Raw genomic sequence first — 22,804 nt, 5'->3', positions numbered from 1 at the left:
TCCAACTTCGGCCAACTTAGGTCATGATCTCACGGTCGGTGGGTTCCAGACCTGTGTCAGGCTCTGTGCTGATGGCTCAGAGCCTGGAGCCTGTTTCGGATTCTGTGTCTCCCTCTCTCTCTGCCCCTCCCATGCTTGCACTCTGTCTCTCTCTCTCATAAATAAATAAACATTGGGGCGCCTGGGTGGCTCAGTCGGTTGAGTGTCTGACTTCAGCTCAGGCCATGATCTCGCGGTTCGTGAGTTCGAGCCCCACATCAGGCTCTGTGCTGACAGCATGGAGCCTGGGGCCTGCTTCGGATTCTGTGTCTCCCTCTCTCTCTGCCCTTACCCCCATTCATGGTCTGCCCCTCTCTCTCAAAAATAAATAAACATTTAAAAAATTTTTAATAAAAATAAATTTTTTTTTAAAAAGGGAAGGAAATCTTATTGCATTCTACAACATGGATGAATCTTGAGAACATTTTTCTAAGTGAAATAAGCTAGTCACAAAAGACAAATAAATACTCAATGATTAATTTAAGAAACATTTATGGGGTACCCACTCTGGATAAAACACTGAGGTAATATAGTATATCTGAAAATAGGCATACAAGAACTGAAGAGTCAAGATAGGCATAATGCTAGCCTAAACATTCATAGCCATAACTTTTACCCAATTTCAAGAAAGTAAAAATGTTTTTCCACTCAGATTCAATACTGCCAGTGGGGAATTTAATCTAATGCTTGAGGAAATATGTTTTCATCCTGAGACCTCAACTTTCTCTGAAATGATGATTAGTGATAACTGCATGAGTGGGGGAAAAAAAAACCCACAAAGCAGCTTCTGTTTCCCAAGGTTGGAGGAGCTGAGCCAGAGGTAGCTAATGGTGTTAATTGTTAAGAACTGAGTTACTATGGCTTTCAATATGATCCATAAAGCTCCCCAAAGTAGAAAATGTCCATTTTGTACATGAGAACTCTATAAACTCCACATGTTGTATATTTTCTAAATATGCCATTTAACTCAATAATTAGTATAATAGAGGAAACAAATATATTTTGATGACATTACAAAAAATAAAATAAGGTTGATGATTTCCTTTCATTTCTAAAATATTCACATACTATCAGTAAACTGTTTTCTGTTCATAAAACTTATTGATGCTGCTCTTCATTGAGTACAAACCAAGAATATTTGAGTTCTAAATCTTAAGTCTATGAATCACTGTTTCCACCCCCAGGCAGCTGAAATTGTTCATTTATATCTCCCCACTCTTTGATACTCACTAAATACTATGCACAATATTATTCTGCATGATGCTTTTGGGAGGGAAGCTATAGATGGAACTTTTTTTCAAGTGAGCTCTAGGAAGTGTTCTTTGGTACTTGCATTTGAAAACTGAGGCATGACTAAAATCCTATAATCCATAACACCACTAACCAAATAAGTGAACTACCTTCTGAAGGTCACACTGAGTTAAATCTGAAAATGTTGCCTACTTTCCTTGAGAGCAGCCTACTTTCCCAAAATTCCTGCCTTACAATCAGAAATAGAGTTGCCTGTCAAACAGATGAAAACCACTTGCCTAGGCTATCCTGCAGAATTCTACATACTTAATTTGTGTTTCCCTTGGTCTTTATTCAAAGGGCTTCTGGACAGACTCTATACCTCATAAGCCATGAAAGTTGATAAAAGAAACAAAGAGACTAAATGCAAGTGAGTGGTATAAATAAATTACTTTATCTCCTCAACTTGATTCCATTCCCATGTACTTGAAACATTTATTACAGATAATCTAAAGTGTTAGATACCTCAGAGATGACCCCCATAGGAATGCCTTGCCAAACCAGCCCCACAAAAGGCAGTGTGCTACAGAGAAGAAGAGGGCTTTGGAATCAGGCAGACATGGGAAATATTTTAATCCCAGCTCTGCCACTTAGCAGTTGTGTAACCCTGGGCACACAATAGTCTGAGCTTCAGTTTCCCCAACTGTAAAATGGGATGACAACTGCCTCAAAAAATCATGAGGATTCAGTGACAGAGAATCAATGAAAGCATCTGACATGTTGCATGCACTCAAAAGCCAGAATGAGCAGAGCCCTTTGGTTTCCAACACACATAAGAGATCAAAAATGCAATCATACAACTTGATGTTTTAGGCATCATTCTTCACAGAAATACTGATAGGCATTGTTATTATTAAGATGCAAGCATCTGGGACAGTTCAAGCACACCACAGGAACTCATCAGAGGTATGAAACTCAAGGAAGCTGAACTCTGGTTGGAGAGAAGAAGTACCTTGAAAATGAACAATAACACAAAATGTTCAATTGCCTGTCACAGACGATAAGTTCAAAGGAAGGAATGATTACTTAAAGTTGACACGACCAAGCAAGAATTCATGGAAGAGCTGGAAATTGAGGGGAGCCTTGAAATTAGGACAAGACAACAGGTATGGAAAGAAGAATGAGAAATCTCTCCGAGAATGGAATAGAGTGGACAACGTAGCAGCAGTGGGTATATGTATCCATTGGGTATTCAGGGAATAATAGACCATTTTTGCTGTATCTCAGAGTTTTGTGTACAGGAACCACAGAAAATAAGGTTGAGTAAGATAAAGTAGTCAGGGATACCATTAGGGGAACCAAAACAACAAACAAACAAAGTTCAAAGAAATAAATCATGGTTGGTATAAATCACAGACTTTTTAAAAAAGAAACAATGTACAACCCAGTGAGTTGAGAAGATTCATCTATCAGAGACATCAGTGAGTAGGGTGGACAGAAGAGGGACTAGAGACTAAGTGATCAGTTCAGAAGCCACCGTCACAATCCCAGCAGGAAGTGATGAAAGGCTGAATTAGCATGGTGGCTGTAAGACTATGAAGATGGAAACAGGGATGACAGGTATTATATAAAGTCTCACAGACTTAATGAGGAGGGAAGAAGCAAAGATGATAAAGTAGTTTCAAGAGTGGGAGACTAGAAGAATGACAGCACCATGAGAGGAAGGTACAAATCTGGGGAGGAAATTAATCTAAGGACACAAAAGGCAAATATGGTTTCAGACAGGTTATTTATTGAGGTAACATCCAGAAAGAAAATATTAAGTCAGCCTGGAAAGACATGATCTCAACATGGGAAGGAAAGCCCTACGCTCAGGTTGGATGGCTGACTTCATGGAAGCAGCTGGTACAAACAAAAAAACCAGCATGGAGCAAAAAATGCAAGTGTTGTCACCAAGGTCAAGAAGATGAATCTTGACCTAGGTGGCTCAGTCAGTTGAGCATCCAACTTCAGCTCAGGTCATGATCTCACAGTTCGTGAGTTCAGGCCCCACGTCAGGCTCTGTGCTGGCAGCTCAGAGCCTGGAGCCTGCTTCAGATTCTGTGTCCCCCTCTCTGTCTGCCCCTCCCCTGCTTGTGCTCTGTCTCTCTCTCTCTCTCTCTCTCTCTCTCTCTCTCTCTCTCAAAAATAAACATTAAAAAATTTTTTTAATTAAAAAAAAAAAAAACATGAGTCTCAAGAAGACAGAGGTGAAGAAAGCAAGAACCTACAGAAAACTCTAAGGGCTGAAAACAGGTCATCATACATGGTTACGAGATCCCTGCAGACCTTAAAAAATAAAAACAAAAAACACACTCAAAATAGGTGTCAGAAGTTAAAAGGAAATGAGTGAGTCAGAAGAAAGCAGAAGAAGGGTCTACAGTCCATGCTTTCAAATGCACTTTTCTAAGAGAAGTCTCATTCAGATTTTTTTATCTGGAATACAAGAAAATTAAAGACTGATAATACAAACTGTCTTTAGTGGTGACAGGCCCTAACCCTTCTCTTCTGCTCTCCTTGTTTCACTTGATTTATTGGTTACTTTGTGCAACCTCTCAATACCTCTCATTTCTAGGCTGTACTTATGAGCCTCTCTCCTTTCAGTAAGAAAGTATCTCATCACTCCTATACCTCTTGCCTCTCTTTTTCGTTCGCTTACATCATACAGGGAAAGACAAAACTCAGACTTTACTGGAAAACCAAGATTTGACAGCCATTCTTATTCAATATTTTTAAAAGAAGGCCGTCTTCCAAAAAGTACATAAAAAAGATATTCAGCGTCATTAGTCATTAGTAAAATGCAAACTAAAACCACAGTAAGAAACCACTTCACATCTACTAGAATGATTAAAATTAAAAAGACTGGCAAGGATATGGAGCAACTAGAACTCTCATACATCACTGATGGAAATGTAAAATAACACAACCACTTTGGAAAGTGGTTTAGCAGTTTTGGGTGTGTTTTTTTGTTTTTGTTTTTGTTTTTTAAAGTTAACACACACCTACCATATTATCCAGCAATTCTACTCCTAGGTTATTTACCCAAGAGACATGAAAGCATATGTCCATACAAAGACTTGTACATGAATGTTCACAGTCAAAAACTGAAAGCAACTCAAATGTCCAACAATAAGTGAACAGATAAACAAGCTTTGGTATATACATACAATACAATATCAAGTGATAAAAATGAATGAACCATTGATAGATGCAACAACATAGATGGATTTCAAATGATTATGCTGAGTGGGGAAAAAAGCCAGAAAACAAAAAAGGAGTACATGCTCTACATTTCCATTTATGTAAAATTTTACAAAATGCAAACTAAGTCTATAGTGACAGAAAGCAGATTAATGGTTGCCTAGGGATGGAGGGAGGGACTAGAGAAAGACAGAAGGAAGGTATTACCAAAGGGCATAAAGAAATCTTGGACAGTGTTGGCTGTGTTCATTATCTTGATAGTGGTGATGGTTTCACAAATATATACAGAACTGATCAAATTATATGTATATTAAATATATGCAGCTTATTTTATGCCAATCATACCTCAGTTATTTTTAAAAACAGTTGAAACATCTGGCAAAATCTGAATATGGACTGTGTATCAGATAATAATATTGTAACAATGATCAATTTTTAACATTGAAGAAAGTAGATGTCCTAATCCCCATAACATAAAGTCACCATGAAGGCTGGGGATGAGGGCTTCTCTCTGGTAAAGTGGGTATATCATCTGGGCACATCTACTGTTATCCTATTTTTTACTAGATGTTCTCTTCATCACAGAATTCCCTCTTAAGCAATATTTCCAAAGTACATGACTGCCTGTATTCTTTCACGTCTAAAACTGTTTGCATTACATAATCCTTTGGGGATAAACAACTTCCATCTGTATGTGGCTCTAATAGGAAGGTACAGAGAACTTCTCTGGCCACCGTCAGCTTCTCAATTCTCTACCCATGTAATTTCTTCAGCAACAGCCACTTGGATCTCGTAGATAGTATTAAAAATACAAGCTTCCTTTCCAAGAATTCTTTGCTGCTCAAAGACTCTCACTCTTAGACAAAACTATGACCAGACATTTATCAAAAACAGTTTAGACCTACAGGCACCTTATCAGGTACACAGGAGGGATGCCAGGAAAATAGGAAAGGTCAGAATCCCCGATTGGTCTCTCTTCTGAAATCAATGGAATATAAAATCCCCCAGGGTCTCAAGCCACAGGCAAGAAAGAAACAGCAAGTGTAAACTTTTTGTATGTATTTATGAGCATAAATTACCGGGCTGAGTGCCCATCTCCATATTCCCATCTGGTGTCAAAGATATGGCTGGCACTTAGATTAAAAATAAAGCTCTCAATATGGCATTATAATTATCTTTCTAAAATTGACTTTAAAAATAATCACGATAAATTAATCTTACTCCTAACTCCAAAAGCCACGTTTATTCTGTTTTGTAGCTTTAAAACTTTAACAAACTAAATTTTTCAAAGTGATTACATACAGAGGGGCGCCTGGGTGGCGCAGTCGGTTAAGCGTCCGACTTCAGCCAGGTCACGATCTCGCGGTCGGTGAGTTCGAGCCCCGCGTCAGGCTCTGGGCTGATGGCTCAGAGCCTGGAGCCTGTTTCCGATTCTGTGTCTCCCTCTCTCTCTGCCCCTCCCCTGTTCATGCTCTGTCTCTCTCTGTCCCAAAAATAAATAAACGTTAAAAAAAAAAAATTAAAAAAAAAAAAAGTGATTACATACAGAAATATACGAAATGCTCTTTAAAAGAAATAAAAAGTTCCTGTCATCAGCTGAAAATGTCAAAATATTCTTCAATTTCTTATTCTATTATCTTTCAGAAGGTACAGTGAAACAGCACCATTCACAAATTTACACAAACCCAAGAAACTCTTTTCTTTTTTTTAATGGTTTTTTTTGACATTTTTAATTTAAAATTTTTTTTAATTTACATCCAAATTAGTTAGCATACAGTGCAACAATGATTTCAGGAGGAGATTCCTTAGTGCCCCTTACCCATTTGGCCCATCCTCCCTCCCACAACCCCTCCAGTAACACTCTGTTTGTTCTCCATATTCATGAGTCTCTTATGCTTTGTCTCCCTCCTTGTTTTTATACTATTTTTGTTTCCCTTCCCTTATGTTCATCTGTTTTGTCCCTTAAAGTCCTCATATGTGAAGTCATATGGTATTTATCTTTCTCTGACTAATTTCACTTAGCATAACACCCTCTAGTTCCATCCACGTAGTTGCAAATGACAAGATTTCATTCTTTTTGATTGCCGAGTAATACTCCATTGTATATATACACCACACCTTCTTTATCCATTCACCCATCGAGGGACATTTGGGCTCTTTCCATACTTTGGCTATTGTTGATAGTGCTGCTATAAACACTGGGGTGCATGTGTCCCTTTGAAACAGCACACCTGTATCCCTTGGATAAATACCTGGTAGTGCAATTGCTGGGTCGTAGGGTAGTTGTATTTTTAGTTTTTTGAGGAACCTCCATACTGTTTTCCAGAGTGGCTGCACCAGCTGACATTCCCAGAAACTCTTTTCTTATTTAAAACACTATAAGGGTGGCTGGGTGGCTCAGCTGGTTAAGCATCCAACTCCTGATTTTGTCTCAGGTCATGATCTCAAGGTTTGTGAGATCAAGCCCCATGTCAGGCTCTGCACTGACAGCATGGAGCCTGCTTGGGACTCTCTCTCTCCCTATCTCTCTGCCCCTTTCCCACTCATGCTCACTCTCTCTCTCTCAAAATAAATAAATAAATTTTTATAAATAAATAAATAAATAAAAATAAAACACTATATAACTATATTTCATATGCACACACTTTATTCTGTACTATACATTATTTGCGATATGTGGTTACATATTTATAACTATACATTCCTATATTTTACATGCACACACTTTTTCTGTACTATTAATTACTTTGGATATGTAGTTATACATTTATAATTACACATATCTCTACAGAATAAGAGGTGAAAATCACAAACACTCTTCTTTATGGGCAATTTGAGGGATCTTACATTAAGATTTTGTCTCTGTACACCAATACAACCTAACCCCACTCAGTATGAAAATCTGTAAGCAGCTGCAGTTTCCTTACAAGACAGATAATAGAAACAGGGCAAGGATTTTCTGCACAGGAAATCCCAGATAAAATAAGGACAACCTTCACCAAAACCAGCAGAATTGCACGGGCAAGATGGCTCCAGACTTCCCACTACTCTAGAACCAAGGGAAGAGATTCCTGTGTGTATCTTGCTAGGTCTTCACAACCTGCACAATCAGTATCTTGTACAATAGATATTGTGCTTATCGTTCAGACTAATGCTTTCTGGGACATTCCCATGAGATGGATCTAGTGATGATAATTTTTACCCAAAGAAGAAAAGACAGGGCTCTCCCCTGCATGTACTCAACGCACGTTAGTTTTCAGCAACACATCTATACCACGTTCTAGTCCATCCTCGTGATCATGAATTGTCTTGATTACCATACCTTGAATATACTTTCTTCGTTGGCTCTTACTTTACCTTTGGATTTCATCTTTCAGTAAAGAAACTTTAGCCCTATTATCCATAAACTGAAGCCATTTCACATTTCCCTGATCTCAAACTTTTTAAATAATCTCAAATATAGGAACATAAGAACACTCACTATCATGAGTATTACAGAACATTGTTCTGTTCTAGTTAATGCAATGAGGCAGGAAACAAACAAAAAAAAGTATAACTATTTAGGAAGCAGGAGACAAAATTATATTATTTGTAGACAATATGATTGCATATCTTTTAAAAGAAAAAAAAAACAAAGTAGAGAGAATGAATCACCAGAAAAGCTACTAAAACTAAATAGGAAGTTTAGTCAGTCAGCATTTCTATAGACTAGTAATAAACAGTCAGGAAGACATAATGAAAAGATGGCCTCATCGTAATCAATTTATAGCAGCAGCAGCAGGATGAGCACTTCATCCTCACACACAGAATTTACTCCAAATGCATTCATTTTGGCCTCCAGAAACATCAGAAGACTTTAACACCCTCCCCTCTCACTGGAGACCAGACCACTGCCAGGCTGTCCCCCTGCAAAATGTGTACACAAATTTCGGCCCTCCCAGGAATCTCTTCTCTCTGGCCTGGAATAGATCAGAATATTTTTAAACATAATAACAAAACTTATGATTCCTAATAATTAAGAGACAAAAATCCTACTGCATCTGAAGAAATTCATTGTCTAAAACAGGAAGATAGTAAAAGAGAAATGGGTAGCCAACAAAAGAACTGCTGTGATATTTCCACACTCATCAGTAGCCTTACCTGTACTGAACACACAGTCATGTATCACAGCAAAAAGCACCTTGTTGTTCCCCAAACACTCAAGCCCCTCTTTGTTGCCAGCATATACAGAACAGACAGAAAATCTGAATTTAAAAAAAACTACCTACTAATAGTTTCTTAAAACTTGTTGGGGCCCTAAAATACCAAATTTACACCTCAGCTCCCAGGTAAAGTCACCTCTAAGCCAATCCAAAAATAAGATGGCTTACCCTTTTATAAGTCTTCTAAAGCTTTCTTTTTTCCCTCTTGTCAATGTTATATACTTTACAGCAACATTTTCCAATGAGTTTGTTAATGTGCAGACAAGAAATGTTCCAGGCCATGTTCTCTGAACACCCTCCCCAAGGCTACCCAACAACGATTCCCATTCCCCTTCTTCCTAGCTAACAAAATTTACTCCACCTATAGCCTAAGCCTCTGACAATGGACATAAAAAGACAAAACCAACCAATCTGTAAAAATAAAGGGAAAGGACATTTCCTTTATTGCCAAAACAGCTCCTTACAAAGAGGAGATATTATTGATCATTTGGAAACTATTCTGTCTTTGGTAGAAATTACCTTATGTCTCCTTTCTTTGTGATGAGTGTTTCTCCTATAATTTTATGTACTTATTTAACATGAGGGGAAGAAGATTTTTGATTACCATAATCTTACTGACTTACAAATGGCAACAACTGAATTCTACTATATCTCTGTTAAGGGCAGACTAAGAAATAAGTTTAAACCAAAGGGAATTAGTTCATATATAACGAATTTCCTGAGAGAAAGGACTATAGAAAAAAAAAAAATTCTCCAGGGACAGTATGGAATCTCCTTGATGAAAGTGTTTAAAAATAGATTATTCATGTAGCTGTGAAGCCTTAGGCACTATATTTGGATTATATGACAATTCAAGATCCCTGCCAGGCCTATCTAAAGAGAAAATGTATCTTCTTTCTAAACAGAATGTAGGAAACCTCTAAGTTTAAATAAAAGGGAAGCTGAAACTTCTTAATCCCAAATTCTGGGTCAGTCATATTTATCATATACCTATGCAAACCAGTTGTTACAGCAAATTCACCTTATTATTCTAGGCAGCAAAAAGGTAAATAGTATGACCAAAAATTCTACTATGTCTCAATTTCTAGAAAATACAAGGGTCAGTAAGAAACTTATTTGGCCAGAAAATGTCCAGTGACTAATTAAACTGAAAGTTAAGTTATTTAATTAAAAAGAAATTTGAAAGCACTTACTAGGTTAGAAAGAAATGGTATATACTTATCAGAATAAAACAGTTTTTGCCATATGGCAATTCTATAACTAAAAGAATATTTTTAAATGTTTTTAGATGAAAAACCTTATTGTCCAAGAGTAGTGCTGAATATAGACTGTTCTATTAAAAATACAATTTGAAATATTTAAGATGTATTGCTACAGGCCATTAAATCCCCACTCACATTTACAATGACTAAAGCCTGGAATATTCATCTTGAAAAGCAAATGCAAATAAGTGTGCACTTCTCCAGGGAAGTCATAAGGTTTGATGACATGATGTGAAATGGATAACTGGTCTTTGGTTTAGCAACTAAGACCAATAGATTATCTGTCAGCTGCTCAATACTGGAGCAGAACAAGGAGTGCAATAATGATGGATGGTATGGTAAAGAATGTGAGTCTCAGAAATACAGACTATTGCTATGGTGCCTTTCACTTCTGTACAAATTAGAAAAAGGCACCCTTACCAAGTGATTGTGCCTAGCTTGGGAGCAGACAGTTCTTTTCTACATTAGAAATAGTGTGTCTCTATCTGGTATCATTGTACAATGAACATTTTATGTAATTATTTGCAGTAGCCCAGACTTACCTTCAGGGGCTCTGTGCCCAGTAGCAGACAAGAACTCCCTTGTCTTCTAGGAATGGAGGAAAGTAAGTAAGTCTCATTTTTAACAGACTCAACTACCAGAACCTTCCCTCATTCTAGACAAGCTGGAGGCAGCTAAGGTTCCATTAAATTGGGTCCTATTCTCATTAAACAGAGAAAGGGAAAAAAATATTCTCCAGAAAGACCAAGTGATCAAAATTTTCAGATTTGCTTCTCAGATGTAAATTATTATACCTTCACTTTTTAAGCACAGCTTTTCCTAGCACAGATTTCAAGTTTATTGAAAGTATATCAATGTATCAATATGCACAATTTTCTCTACACAAATATTTACTTAAAGTGCTTTGTAGAGAGGCCTATAATTATAAAAGAAAGCTACAAATGGTACTATAATGCCATCAACTATTTTTTTAAATGATGGCTTCCTTTGTTTTAAACTTTACCTTTGAAGATTCTTATTAAAAACAGATTATAACTAGCCATCACCAAAGCTTGGGCTTAACTTAACGTTGGCTAAAAGTTAACGTTGGCTAATGTATTAGGTAGCCTTCTAGAATGGAAACACATGACTATCATCTATTCAAACTAAACATACCAACACAATATTGTAAACAAATGAAAAAATAATATTTTGCTATTTAAAATTAAATAACTGTTGGGGCGCCTGGGTGGCGCAGTCGGTTAAGCGTCCGACTTCAGCCAGGTCACGATCTTGCGGTCCGTGAGTTCGAGCCCCGCGTCAGGCTCTGGGCTGATGGCTCAGAGCCTGGAGCCTGTTTCCGATTCTGTGTCTCCCTCTCTCTCTGCCCCTCCCCCGTTCATGCTCTATCTCTCTCTGTCCCGAAAATAAATAAACGTTGAAAAAAAAAAAATTAAAAAAAAAAAAATAAAATTAAATAACTGTTAATTTAGCAGTTGTCAAATCTGGCTGGCTCAGTCGGTAAAGCATACAACTCTTGATCTCAGGGTTATGAGTTCAAGCCCCATGTCAGATGCAGAGATTACTTAAAAAATAAAATCCTGGGGCGCCTGGGTGGCTCAGTCAGTTAAACGTCCGACTTCAGCTCAGGTCATGATCTCACAGTCTGTGAGTTCGAGCCCCGCGTCGGGCTCTGGGCTGATGGCTCAGAGCCTGGAGCCTGCTTCCGAATCTGTATCTCCCTCTCTCTCTGTCCCTCCCCCGTTCATGCTCTGTCTCTCTCTGTCTCAAAAATAAATAAACATTAAAAAAAAAATTTTTTTAATAAAATCTTAACAAGAATTAAATTGGGGCACCTAGTGGCTCAGTCAGTTAAGCACCCAACTTCAGCTCAGGTCATGATTTCACTGTTCCTGAGTTCACACCCTTTATCGGGCTCTCTGCTGTCAGTGCAGAGACCGCTTCAGATCTTCTGTCCCCCTCTCTCTCTGCCCCTCCCCATTCCTGCTTTTTTTTCCTCTCTCTCTCTCAAAAATAATTTTAAAAACTTTTTAATTAAATTAACAATTGTTTACAGATTAGGAAATTATTTTAGTTATAAAAAAACAAAAAACACCACTTCAGAATAAAAAGAAATAATGTTAACACATACACACCACATTTATTCTAAAGTCAAGTCTTTAGTACTTTAAAGTAAAATAAAACCTAAATCATTTTTGCAAATGGCTATGTTGATGCCACCATAACTTCTATGCAAGCCTTTCATGAGCTAACAGGCAGAAGTGTTAGAGATTCTCTGCAGTGGGACAGAGATTCTGCCAGCAAAGAAGGGGAGTGGATGAGAATGGCTGCTTGCGAGTCAGCATCTGCTCTAACTTCTAAGCCCAATTTTTTTTTAACTGCAGGACTTCCTTAGGTAAATAGATCTATCTACTGAGATTTCCAGCATAGAGTTTCCAAGAACAATACCACATGTCACAGGGACACAACTGTCAGAATCAAATGAGAAACTCCAAGTCCTACTGAGCGACCTGAGAAGACCAGGCAATGTCCATCTAACAATGCTATCCACACTTCACTGTCGAAATTATGAGATTCGTGGAATTTAAACCAGAAGCTGAAAGCATAGGGTTTGGAGACAGCTCCAAATCTGAATCCCACCTTCAAATTCTAGTTTCGCCACCCATGAGCTACAAGAGACTGTGGGTAAATTACTTAACTTCTCAGTACCTTAATTTCTACATATATAAATGGAGATATATAGTACCTACCTCAAACACTGTTATGATAATTAAAATCAGATAATATATATAAAGTACCTTAAACACTGCCTGGCATATTAAACATATTCAATAAATGTCAGCCATTATTATTATTATTATTATTATTATTATTACCACCAATAACGGTGGTTTCTTTATTTCTCTTCTGATCCAGAAACTCTACTTCTGGAAATCCACCTACAGTAGATTTCTACAGTAGAAACACCTGCACAAACTACAGTAGAAGCACAAAATTATTATAATTATAAAAATATACAAAAATTATTATTATTATTATTATTATTATTACAATGTTATTTACAAAGGTGAAAAGTTAGAGGAACCTAAATGTATACCAGGAAGAAAGCTATTGAGTGATTTATCAAACAGCCAGCCATTCAGTATAATATTAATCTATTGCTAAGAAACACATTAGGAATATAATAAAGAATTATGGAGGGGTGCCTGGGTGGCTCAGTTGGTTAGGCATCCGACTTCAGCTCAGGTCATGATCTCATGGGTCATGAGTCTGAGCCTGCATCAGGCTCTGTGCTGACAGCTCAGAGCCTGGAGCCTGCTTGGGATTTTGTATCTCCCTCTCTCTCTGTCCCTTTCCCACTCACACTCTGTCTCTGTCTCTCTCAAAAATAAATAAACATTAAAAAAATTAAAAAAAAAAAAAAAGAAAGAAAGAAATAGGGGCACCTGGGTGGCTCAGTCGGTTAAACGTCCGACTTCAGCTCAGGTCATGATCTCACAGTCTGTGGGTTCGGGCCCCACGTCAGGCTCTGTGCTGACAGCTCAGAGCCTGGAGCCTGCTTCGGATTCTGTGTCTCACTCTCTCTCTGCCCCTCCCCTGCTCATGCTCTGTCTCTCTCTGTCTCAAAAATAAATAAAAACATTTTAAAAAATTTTTAAAAATTTAAAAAAAAAAGAAATATGGAGGAAAATGACTTTGTGTTTATAGGCTTATAAAAAGTGGGAAAAAAGCCAAGATTTAAAAACCAAATGTACATCATTATAACAATGTAAAATTATATTTAAAATGCATATAAAAAAAGATAAGCAAGTAATACGCCAAAATCCTAATAGTGGATGTGAAAAGAGAATGGGGTTTTGAGTGACTTTTTTTCTTTTCCATACTATCTATCACGTAGTCACATTACTTTTATAATTTTAAAGTTAATTTATTTTTAAATATGTTTAACTTGCTAAGACGTATCTACTAAATAGGATTATTCAAATGATAATAAAAGTTAAACCACAAAAATTCATTACTGAAGTGGTTAAAGTTCAAAACAGAAATTATGAACAATCGAATACTAGGGGCACCTGGGTGGCTCAGTTGGTTGAGTGTCCAACCTTTGATTTTGGCTCAGGTCATGGTCCCAGGGTTGTGGGATGCATCCCTATGTCAGACTCCATGCTGGGCACTGCCATGGAGGCTACTTGAGATTCTCTTTCCTTCTCCCTCTACCCCTCCCCTGTGCATTCTCTCTCTCTCTCTCTCTCTCAAATAAAAGTTTTAAAAAATGTTGTTTTAATTTCAAATATTAGCACTCAAAATAAAAATATTACTTTTTTTAGTTTTTGCAAGTATTTTTGTTACTGAGATACAGTTGACATACAACATTATGTTAGTTTCAGGCATCCAACATAAGGACTCAAAATTTGTCTGTATTGAGAAATGATCACCACAATAAGCCTAGTTAACATCCATTACCACACATGGTTAAAGAATTTTTTTTCTTGTGATGAAAACTTTTAAGGCTTACTCTCTTAGCAACTTTCAAATATGCAACACAATAGCATTAACTCTAGTCACCATGCTGTACATTACATCGCCATCACTTATTTTTATTTTACAACTAGAATTTTATACCTTTTGACTCTTTTCATGCATTTTGCCCATGCCTCACTCCTGCCTCTGGCAATCACCAATCTGTTCTCTGTGTCTTTGAGCTTGCTTTTGTGACCAATAATGACTCAAGTATCAAAACTTGTGAATTATTTACTTTTTAAACTAAGCTAGAAAGGATTCAGATTTATTACTCTAATGTCTTCTCATTTACCTGCATCAGAAAGCGGGGTGGGATTTCTGCTACACCACTGGGAACTCACCATAAGTCTGGGTTCCCCATGAATGTATGTTACACATGAAATCTTATCTGTCACATAAGTCACAGTGGAAAGCAGTTCCAAACCAGAATTCTTTGAGGAGTGGCATCACTAGAGATACCTTCCACCTGGGAAGGGAGTAAGCAGCCTGCCTTTCTTCTTCCTATGGCTAACAATTAAATTTTAAAAGCCACCTTTCTGCTTATAAAAAGCAAGGAGAGGGGGATAGAGGGAATCTAGGGGCAACCAGAGACTAGGAGAAGAACCATCTAAAAATCATTCCACTTCATCACAATGGAGACAGCTTCTTAGCAGATTGGAGGCTAAGAACTTCATTTAATGATTTTCTACTCAACAGTGCTAATAGGAAGTTTATTTTTTAAATAAATTTACTTGACTAAAAAAAAGTCAATCTAAAAAATAATATTGACTATATCAAAACACAGAAAGTACTCAAAAATGAAAAAAATAATGAATAGGCTTATAGAATGATAGCAGTTGGAGAAATCCTGCTCTAAACACATGGGTTACTTGCCTTTTTTCCAACTGTGCCTGCTTTTTACTTCCTCTGTGTCATTTTATTTTTTCTTCAACCTGTAAAGTCATCTTCTCATCCTCCCTCCTAATCTCTGTCTAATGAAATGCTAGGATATAATCAAATGTCAACTTCTCTTCAAAATTACCCAAGACTCCTCACGCTCCCTTAGTCAGGCCATCACCTCTTATAGGTAGCCCAACTGTACCTTGTAGCTCTGCTATGAAGAAGCTCATCTCTCCAAGTAGATGGAATGTTCCCTGAGGGCAGAGAATGCACTGATTCATCTTTAGGCAACACAGAGAACATAACATTGTTTTCCACATATGTCAGACTATATAGAAAATGTCGGTTTAATTGAACTGAATTTCTAAACAATCTGTTCAGAAGATGCACCGAGGTCAGCAGTCATGATCTTGCATGCACCTACACGGAGGCCCCTAGGCACAAGAGAGAGGCTGACTAAGAAGGAAACTACCCCTCCTTTTTTGGCAGAAATGGCAATGTGTCATTTTAAACCAAAGTAATCTGAATTTTCTCTTAAATCATAAGGCATTTGTCCACACTAAATCCACAGGCCTCCTGTACCTCACTAATGTGGGAACTCAACATTTACTAAGAGCAGTTATAATGTCTGAAAAGCAGATCATTCATCATGCCACTCCTAATTTAATAATTCAGAGCTATATCTTATTTCAGAAAGGATCCAATGAAACTTACATAAATATATATACCACAACAAGATAAAATGACGTATCTGAGAGGAGAAAGAAAAAAATAAAGGAAAACTGAATGTAGGAAAGATAAGCTGTCCTGGGAGTGAGGTTCATATGCCAAATTAATGTCTTCTATAAAATTCTGTATATTTGTTAGAGGCAGGTCAAAGGTTCATATCTAACATTTCTAGTAGCCAACAAACACAGGGAGAGCCAGTCACATGACTCAATACCCTTAAGATAAAAACAAAAAGCTGTCAGAGAACTGTCTTTCCCTTGGTCCTCATAATGTACAAAGTCCTCAAGGACATATTTGCAGTTGATTTGTTGGGGAACTTTGGACAACCATTCCTCAAAACAACCCTCACAGGCAAACAACAGCACACAAGTCAATAAATGCAAATAATGGAAAAAACAACAATCAGGCCAAGGAAGGGGTCCAGGTATACAGCTCCCTGCAGGTCTAGATTTATTAGAAATAGATTTTATTCTATCTAGACTAACCTAAAATCCAGAGGCTTCATGCATTTGCTTATCTTTAAAATTATAAACAAAACCTGATGCACGTGTCCATTCCTCTTGGGGATATGTCTGTAGTTTTACAACATCCACAAAGCATAACTCAAGAAAAGTTAAGAACCATTGGTCTAAAGAACTAGACTATATATATCCTGCAGGCAACCTTCTATAAGCAGTTTCTCCTCCTCACTTCTGAGAAGTGAGGAGCCTGAAGACTACTGCCCCAGAAAAGCATCTCAAGTACAGCTTCTCTGATGTGAAGTGTGGTGCTCTAAGCTTAACCACTGGCCAAGCTGTGTGTCAACTGTATGATACAATGATATATGACCTTTAATACAGTAATGATGGAACACATAACAATCTGTTTTTCCAGAGAGGTTTCAGCCATGAACAGCTGCCTCAAAGGATTGGTGCTATTTCTTCTGCATAATGTAAAAAGTAAAACGAGTCAACAAAAAAAAACAAAAACAAAAACGCCTTTTGCCTATAGATAAAAAATACAGATAAGCACACACATACACACACACACACACACACACACACACACACACACACAAAAACATTTTTTCTTGATAAACGTTATTTTTTTAATTTTAAAAATAACCTTTCCATATCAGGGCACCTGGGTGGTTCAGTCAGTTAAGTGTCCAACTCTTGGTTTTGGGTCAGGTCATGATCTCACAGTTCATGAGATCAAGCCCTGCATCTGGCTCTGAGCTGACAGCATGATAGAGCCTGCTTGGAATTCTCTCTCTCCTCTCTTTGCCCCTCCCCCCTTGTGCTCCCCCCAACCCTTAAAATAAACGAGCTTTAAAAAAATCTATAAAAATAACCTTTCCACATCAGTTGGTATAAGTTGAGCTATTTTTTTTACCTTTTCAATGTTTTAATCTTTGTAAATATTTTGTTATACAGAAAAACAATCACTGCCATAGCTTTACACACACACACACACACACACACACACACACTCAGAACCAACCATCCACCCACAGTATCATGGTTAGAATGTTTCAAGGGCACAATGGCATCAAGTGAGGAAGCTGGCCTGTATGACCACTGAGACAGGCTCTCTAAGATGTCATCCATGTAGAAGTCATAGCTCTCCAGAGTCTGGTCCTCAGCATAAGTCCAGAGATATATCTTTGTCAAAAATGCACAATTGAGTAGACTCCAGAGAACCAACGCATGCTAAGAGGCTGAAGTGTAAATCAGAATACCAACTTACTAATTAATCACAGGGAATATTCCTTTTCACTAATCAGAAAATTTGCCCTGGAAACCTGGATGCTGCTTTCCCAATGTTAAGATACCTGAAATCCTGAATTAATAACCAGTTTACCACAAGTTAGAACAAAGAGAGAGTTTGGGGGATACCTAATAAATTATCCATATCTAACATATGCCTTTCTAGTGATCAAAATTGTGGCTTTCATAGGAAGACTCTCTCTTCCTAAGATATTGTTGCCCTAACAATGCAGACTTCTTGGTCTCTAAGCTTTCTTTTTCCACATCATTTTCTCCATTCAGTATTTCTCTAGACAGGGTATAATACAACTGATGGAGTTGTACCTTACATGTATTATTATCCCTATTTTTCAGATTAAAAACTCCCAGATAAAGTTGACTAAGCAACTTGTCCATGATCACAGCCAGTATAAGGCAGAGCAGAGATTCAAAGCAAGATCTCAAACCAAAGCCTGTGCTTTTAACTTACAGTAAATAATGCCTTCAAAGTGTCTTTCCCTGGGCCTCCCACCTCCCAGTCTGATTTAAATGCTTTTCCTCAGTGTTCCCATAATACCCTAAGCATGCTCCAGCTGTAATTTTTGGTTACAGATCTATCTCTCTACACTGAAACTTTGTGAGGATAGGAATCATGTCTCATTCACCTTTGTATCCCTAGTGTGCTATCTATCTAAGCAAATAATGCAAACTAATTTGTCCAGCAGTTTAATATAAAAATCACCAAAATGAAGGCCTTGAACTTGCCTTACAAAGGTCACATCTTAAGCCCATCAACAAACATCTCATCTAAAAAATGGGATGAAATGTACATATACAAGGTGACTTAGGTCTTTTCTATGAAATTTAAAAAGCAGTATCATTACAGATGGGCCCTCATTTTTTATAGCCCATCTTATTAGTTTGAATTATTAGAAATAAAATTAAAGTCCTCATTTATCTTCTCACACAACATATATAAATAATAAGGAGTTCAGAAAAATCTTCCTCTTTTCTGAAAGGAGACAACTATCATCTATACCAAAATCAAACAGTGGCACCCTCCTCTGGTGAATGTTAAAGGAGCTAAACAACACAAAAGATGACAATTAGATGGGACTTTCCTTGAATGAAAAAAAAAGCAAGAGAGAAATCACCTAATATTATTTGTTATTATCACATTCCAACAACTAAATAACTACCTTTTATATCACTTTTCTTATTTTGCCCTAAAAAGAAGCCAAAATGAATGAACTGGCTACATACTATAAGAGGTTATAGATAGAATGATTACCCTATTTTTAAGGAGAGTACCTATACATGTAAAATGCTTCTATTTAAATAAAAACATTTATCATGTCCCTTTTCTGGATGATACGTTTATCGGAAGATAGTACTGGAAATTTTTCAACCTGAAATCTGTTTAGGTCTGCGATTTTCAGATTTTAGAATATCAACTTAACAGAAAATTTTAAATACTCATTCACTTGCACGTGCAGGATCAAAACATGCCAATACAGCACACTCAGGCAAGCACAACCCAAAGTTTCACAACACTAATATTACATCCAGAACTTTAAATTAAAAATAAAACTGTGCTTTCTAAGACCAGAAGCAGATTATCAGCTGCCAATTTTAATTTAAAAATATATAATAAATATAAGCTTTATTAAATGATTTATAATGGTCTAGGCATATACAATAAAAACATAGGCATTCTGATCAAACCAAGAAAACAATTCAGTCATTATATTGGCAACATTATCATTCAGGTATGTGTCTTTCCAGGCACACAGCACCTGTTCCCTCAATTAATTTCATATTTTTCACCTATTATGTGACCAAGGGGAAAAGAACCCCACACTACACGAGAAGCTACAAAATTACAACCAGTAAGAATCCTTCACTTTGAAAGACAGAACATAGGGCTAGGGTGGATGGAAAATAGCAAAATCTGATCTCAGTTCTACCAAAGAAATTTTCCCACTAAGTTTGTCTTTCCTGGCAAAGTTGGTTTAAGGTAGATGGGTACAGTATCTCGGAAAGATTAACAGAGTGTGGTGGGTGAAATGACTTTGTATCAAAGACAGAATGCAAATTAGATAACCAATTGAGCAAAACAAAGGCCAAAACACAAGCAATTTGTGAAACAGAATGACATCCAGACTTCCCCTACAGCTCACCAGAGACCAGAAGGACCAAGAAGAGAGTTGGAGGGAAAGTTGGATGCCAGCACAGAGCACGGGAGGTGGGGTGGGGTGTTAATGAAATAAGGGTGGTGATGGGGACTGGGGGAATATGGTAAGAAAGTATGCTGCAAAAAAATTAAAAACTACAGTATTGAAACTCTTACAAACTGCCAATTGAGAGAGATGGTGTGGCTGGCCTGGTGCGCTTGAGAGAACGGCGCTGGAGCCACATTTGCCACTCACTTCCCCTGAGCAGATGCCCGAGGACCAGAGCGAAACCTCGCCCGACCGACCTCCAGGAAATATGAGCCCCGGCGCGCAATCAAGGTGCCGCAGAAATGCGGCAGAGGGACCTGAACCGGCCTCCAACATCATCTCTTGCTCCCAGATAACACCAAATAAAGGAGTTTAGAAGGAGGGAGACGTCTGCGCGCCCACGCTGACCAGGACTCAGGGGCGAGATCAGGGCACCCGCCGCCTCTGCAGGCATTGCCACCTCTGCAAAGGCCAGAGGCATCTCGGTCCCGCGCCACGATCCACCTAAAAGCAGACGACCAGCGAGGCGCTGCTGTCAACTGGCCCGATTGCACTTGCAAAGTTAATGGAGTTGGGAAGAAGCGCAGAGGTGCCCCTCGGGTTCCTCCTCTAGGAGAATGCAATGGGAAGGAGTCAAGGCTTCCTTCATCTTCACTGAGCCCTCACTGACTCGGCTCTGCAGATTTGGTCTCTTTTCCCTAAAAGAATCAAAGATATTTTCTTTCTTCTTTATGCCTAAGCTTGGCCTCAAACCCTAGAACAGGGGCGCTGAGGCCCTGGGCCAAAGTTCCCTGTAGAAACCATAAACTCTCCCCCCCCCAAAACTAGCACAGTCATTTGCTGGGTTCTGATCCTGGGAAACCTCATAAATTATGAGGCACAAAATAGGTTATGGGTGACCCTCCGTCCCCCAAATTGGCCACTGAATCCCAAGAGGTCTGGAGCCAGCACTATTTTTTAGCAACTTGAGCCACATTTGGATCTAACGTCTTTGTCCAGCCCGGCACCAGGTCATCACCACGCCCCTCGCACCCAGTTCTTACCCTGCTACGCACACATCCTGTTTACACACACCCACTCAAACAAAACCCCAGAGAACTCCTACCTCGCCCCCATGTCCGTCAAAGATCCCGAAGATGGACGGGTGCGTCTTGTTGGCTAGGTCCGTAAGAACTTCGAATCGGTCCTCCATGTGGTCTCTCCGGCCCTGGATGGAATACACGGCCACGTTGTGGCTCTTAAACTCCCAGGTCTTGGAAAACTCGGCCTCCAGCACGTCGAGCCCCCCGAGCCGATCATTCTGCATGATCTCCGCCACCTTGCCCTTCACCATCTTCACCGCGTCCCGGCTGGACTTGACGATGGTCTTCACCTCGTCCGTGTGGAAGAAGTAACTCCACAGTGCCAAGCTGATGCACAGCAGGAAGAGCGTCTCGGGTCTCAGCAAGAAGTAGCGCATGATGCGACCCAGCAGAGACAGCAAAGTCATTGTATCCTCTATCATTTATTATCGCTACAGCCCCAACCACCAGCAGCGACGCGCGCCCCGAAGGCTCGCCGGGTCCCGGAGCACTGCGGGGACAGCCCGCGGGGAGGGAGGCGGAGCAGCAGCCGGGGGTGGGGGGAGGAGGCTCGCGGAGCCGGGCAGGAGGCGGACGAGCTGGCTGCTCCCAGCCCGCACGGCGAACAGAGGCAGTTTCCCTTTTGTCTCCCGGCCTCGGCGGCACGGAGGCCCGCGCCTTGCGCACCGGCGCCTGTGCCCGCGGACCGCGCCGCCTCCCTTCCCGCGCCCCTTTGTGAGGCGGCGGCCGAGACGGCAGCGGTGGCAGCAAAGCAGCAGCAGCGGGTGCCCGGGCTGGGCTAGAGGAATCAAGTTAAAGTTGCGCCGGGCGAGTCCACCGCGGTGGGCGGGAGAATTCGGGGGCGCTGGCGCCCGCGCGGCCTCTCCGCGGGTGCCCCCTCGCCGCTCTGAGGAGCGGATCAGCAGCAGGTGAGGCGCGGGGCACGAGAGCCCAGCGGGCAAGGGATGCACGTCCCCTCAGTCGCCACGACAGGGGAGCGTAGAGCCGGCCGAGCGCTCCGATTCCTTCAGACACCCCGGGGAGCCCCAGAGAATAAAAGTTTTGCGGAAGCCTGGGCAGAGGCGGGGGTACGCTGAGCCGGGCGACGCAGCACAATCCGCGCTGAGCCGCAGGCGGCCGGCGGGCTCTGCCTGCCTCTCCCCAGAACCTCCCTTCTCGGCTCGGCACCACTCGGCTCCGCTCGCGCGCTCCCTCCTCTGGCCCCGACTCGCGCTCGCCCCGCCCCTCGCGCTCTCGCCCCGCCCCGTCCCGCCCCTGGAGCTGGGACTCAAGGCCCGTGTTGCTCGCGCGGAGCTGTCAAAGGCTGAGGAAGCTCCGCCGCGACTGGCGCGCTTGCAGCTCCAGGCGGTTCAGGCGAACCGAGGGGGAGAAGAGGGGCGCGTCCACTGCCCAACTCGAGTAGCTGTTCTTTCCGCCCTCCTGTGCGGGCTCCCAGGACAAAATAATACTGATTCGGGTAGTCTGAACGTTGGTTTTCTCGGGAGCTACTGTCACCGGCTGGAAAGCATAGTGCCGCACGTGAACGTTCCCCCCTCCGGCAGGCAGCACGGTAGTGTGGTCCCCGCCTCGCCAGGCATAAGGCAAGCGAGAAGGGACGCACTTCTCCAGGCTCGCAAAGCGGGGCGGAGAGGATCCGACCATTGGGTTCTGTGACAGAGGCCTGCCCGGATC

The 22,804-nt window shown here is 40.2% G+C and overlaps 1 protein-coding gene across 1 annotated transcript in view; it reads right to left on the bottom strand.

Moving 5' to 3' along the window:
• PPM1L (protein phosphatase, Mg2+/Mn2+ dependent 1L) overlaps positions 1–22,303 on the bottom strand; it is a 301,151-nt gene extending 278,848 nt beyond the window's left edge. Inside the window, exon 1 of the mRNA XM_047875585.1 lies at positions 21,157–22,303. Coding sequence (XP_047731541.1) covers positions 21,157–21,555 — 399 coding nt within the window. The 5' untranslated portion in view covers positions 21,556–22,303. The remainder of the gene's footprint in view (positions 1–21,156) is intronic.
• Between the last annotated feature and the right edge of the window lie 501 nt (positions 22,304–22,804).

Source organism: Prionailurus viverrinus, chromosome C2 (assembly GCF_022837055.1).
Source record: "Prionailurus viverrinus isolate Anna chromosome C2, UM_Priviv_1.0, whole genome shotgun sequence".
Lineage (NCBI taxonomy): Eukaryota > Metazoa > Chordata > Mammalia > Carnivora > Felidae > Prionailurus > Prionailurus viverrinus.
Note: the sequence above shows the minus strand (reverse complement) of the source record. Positions and strands in the feature narration are given on the sequence as shown.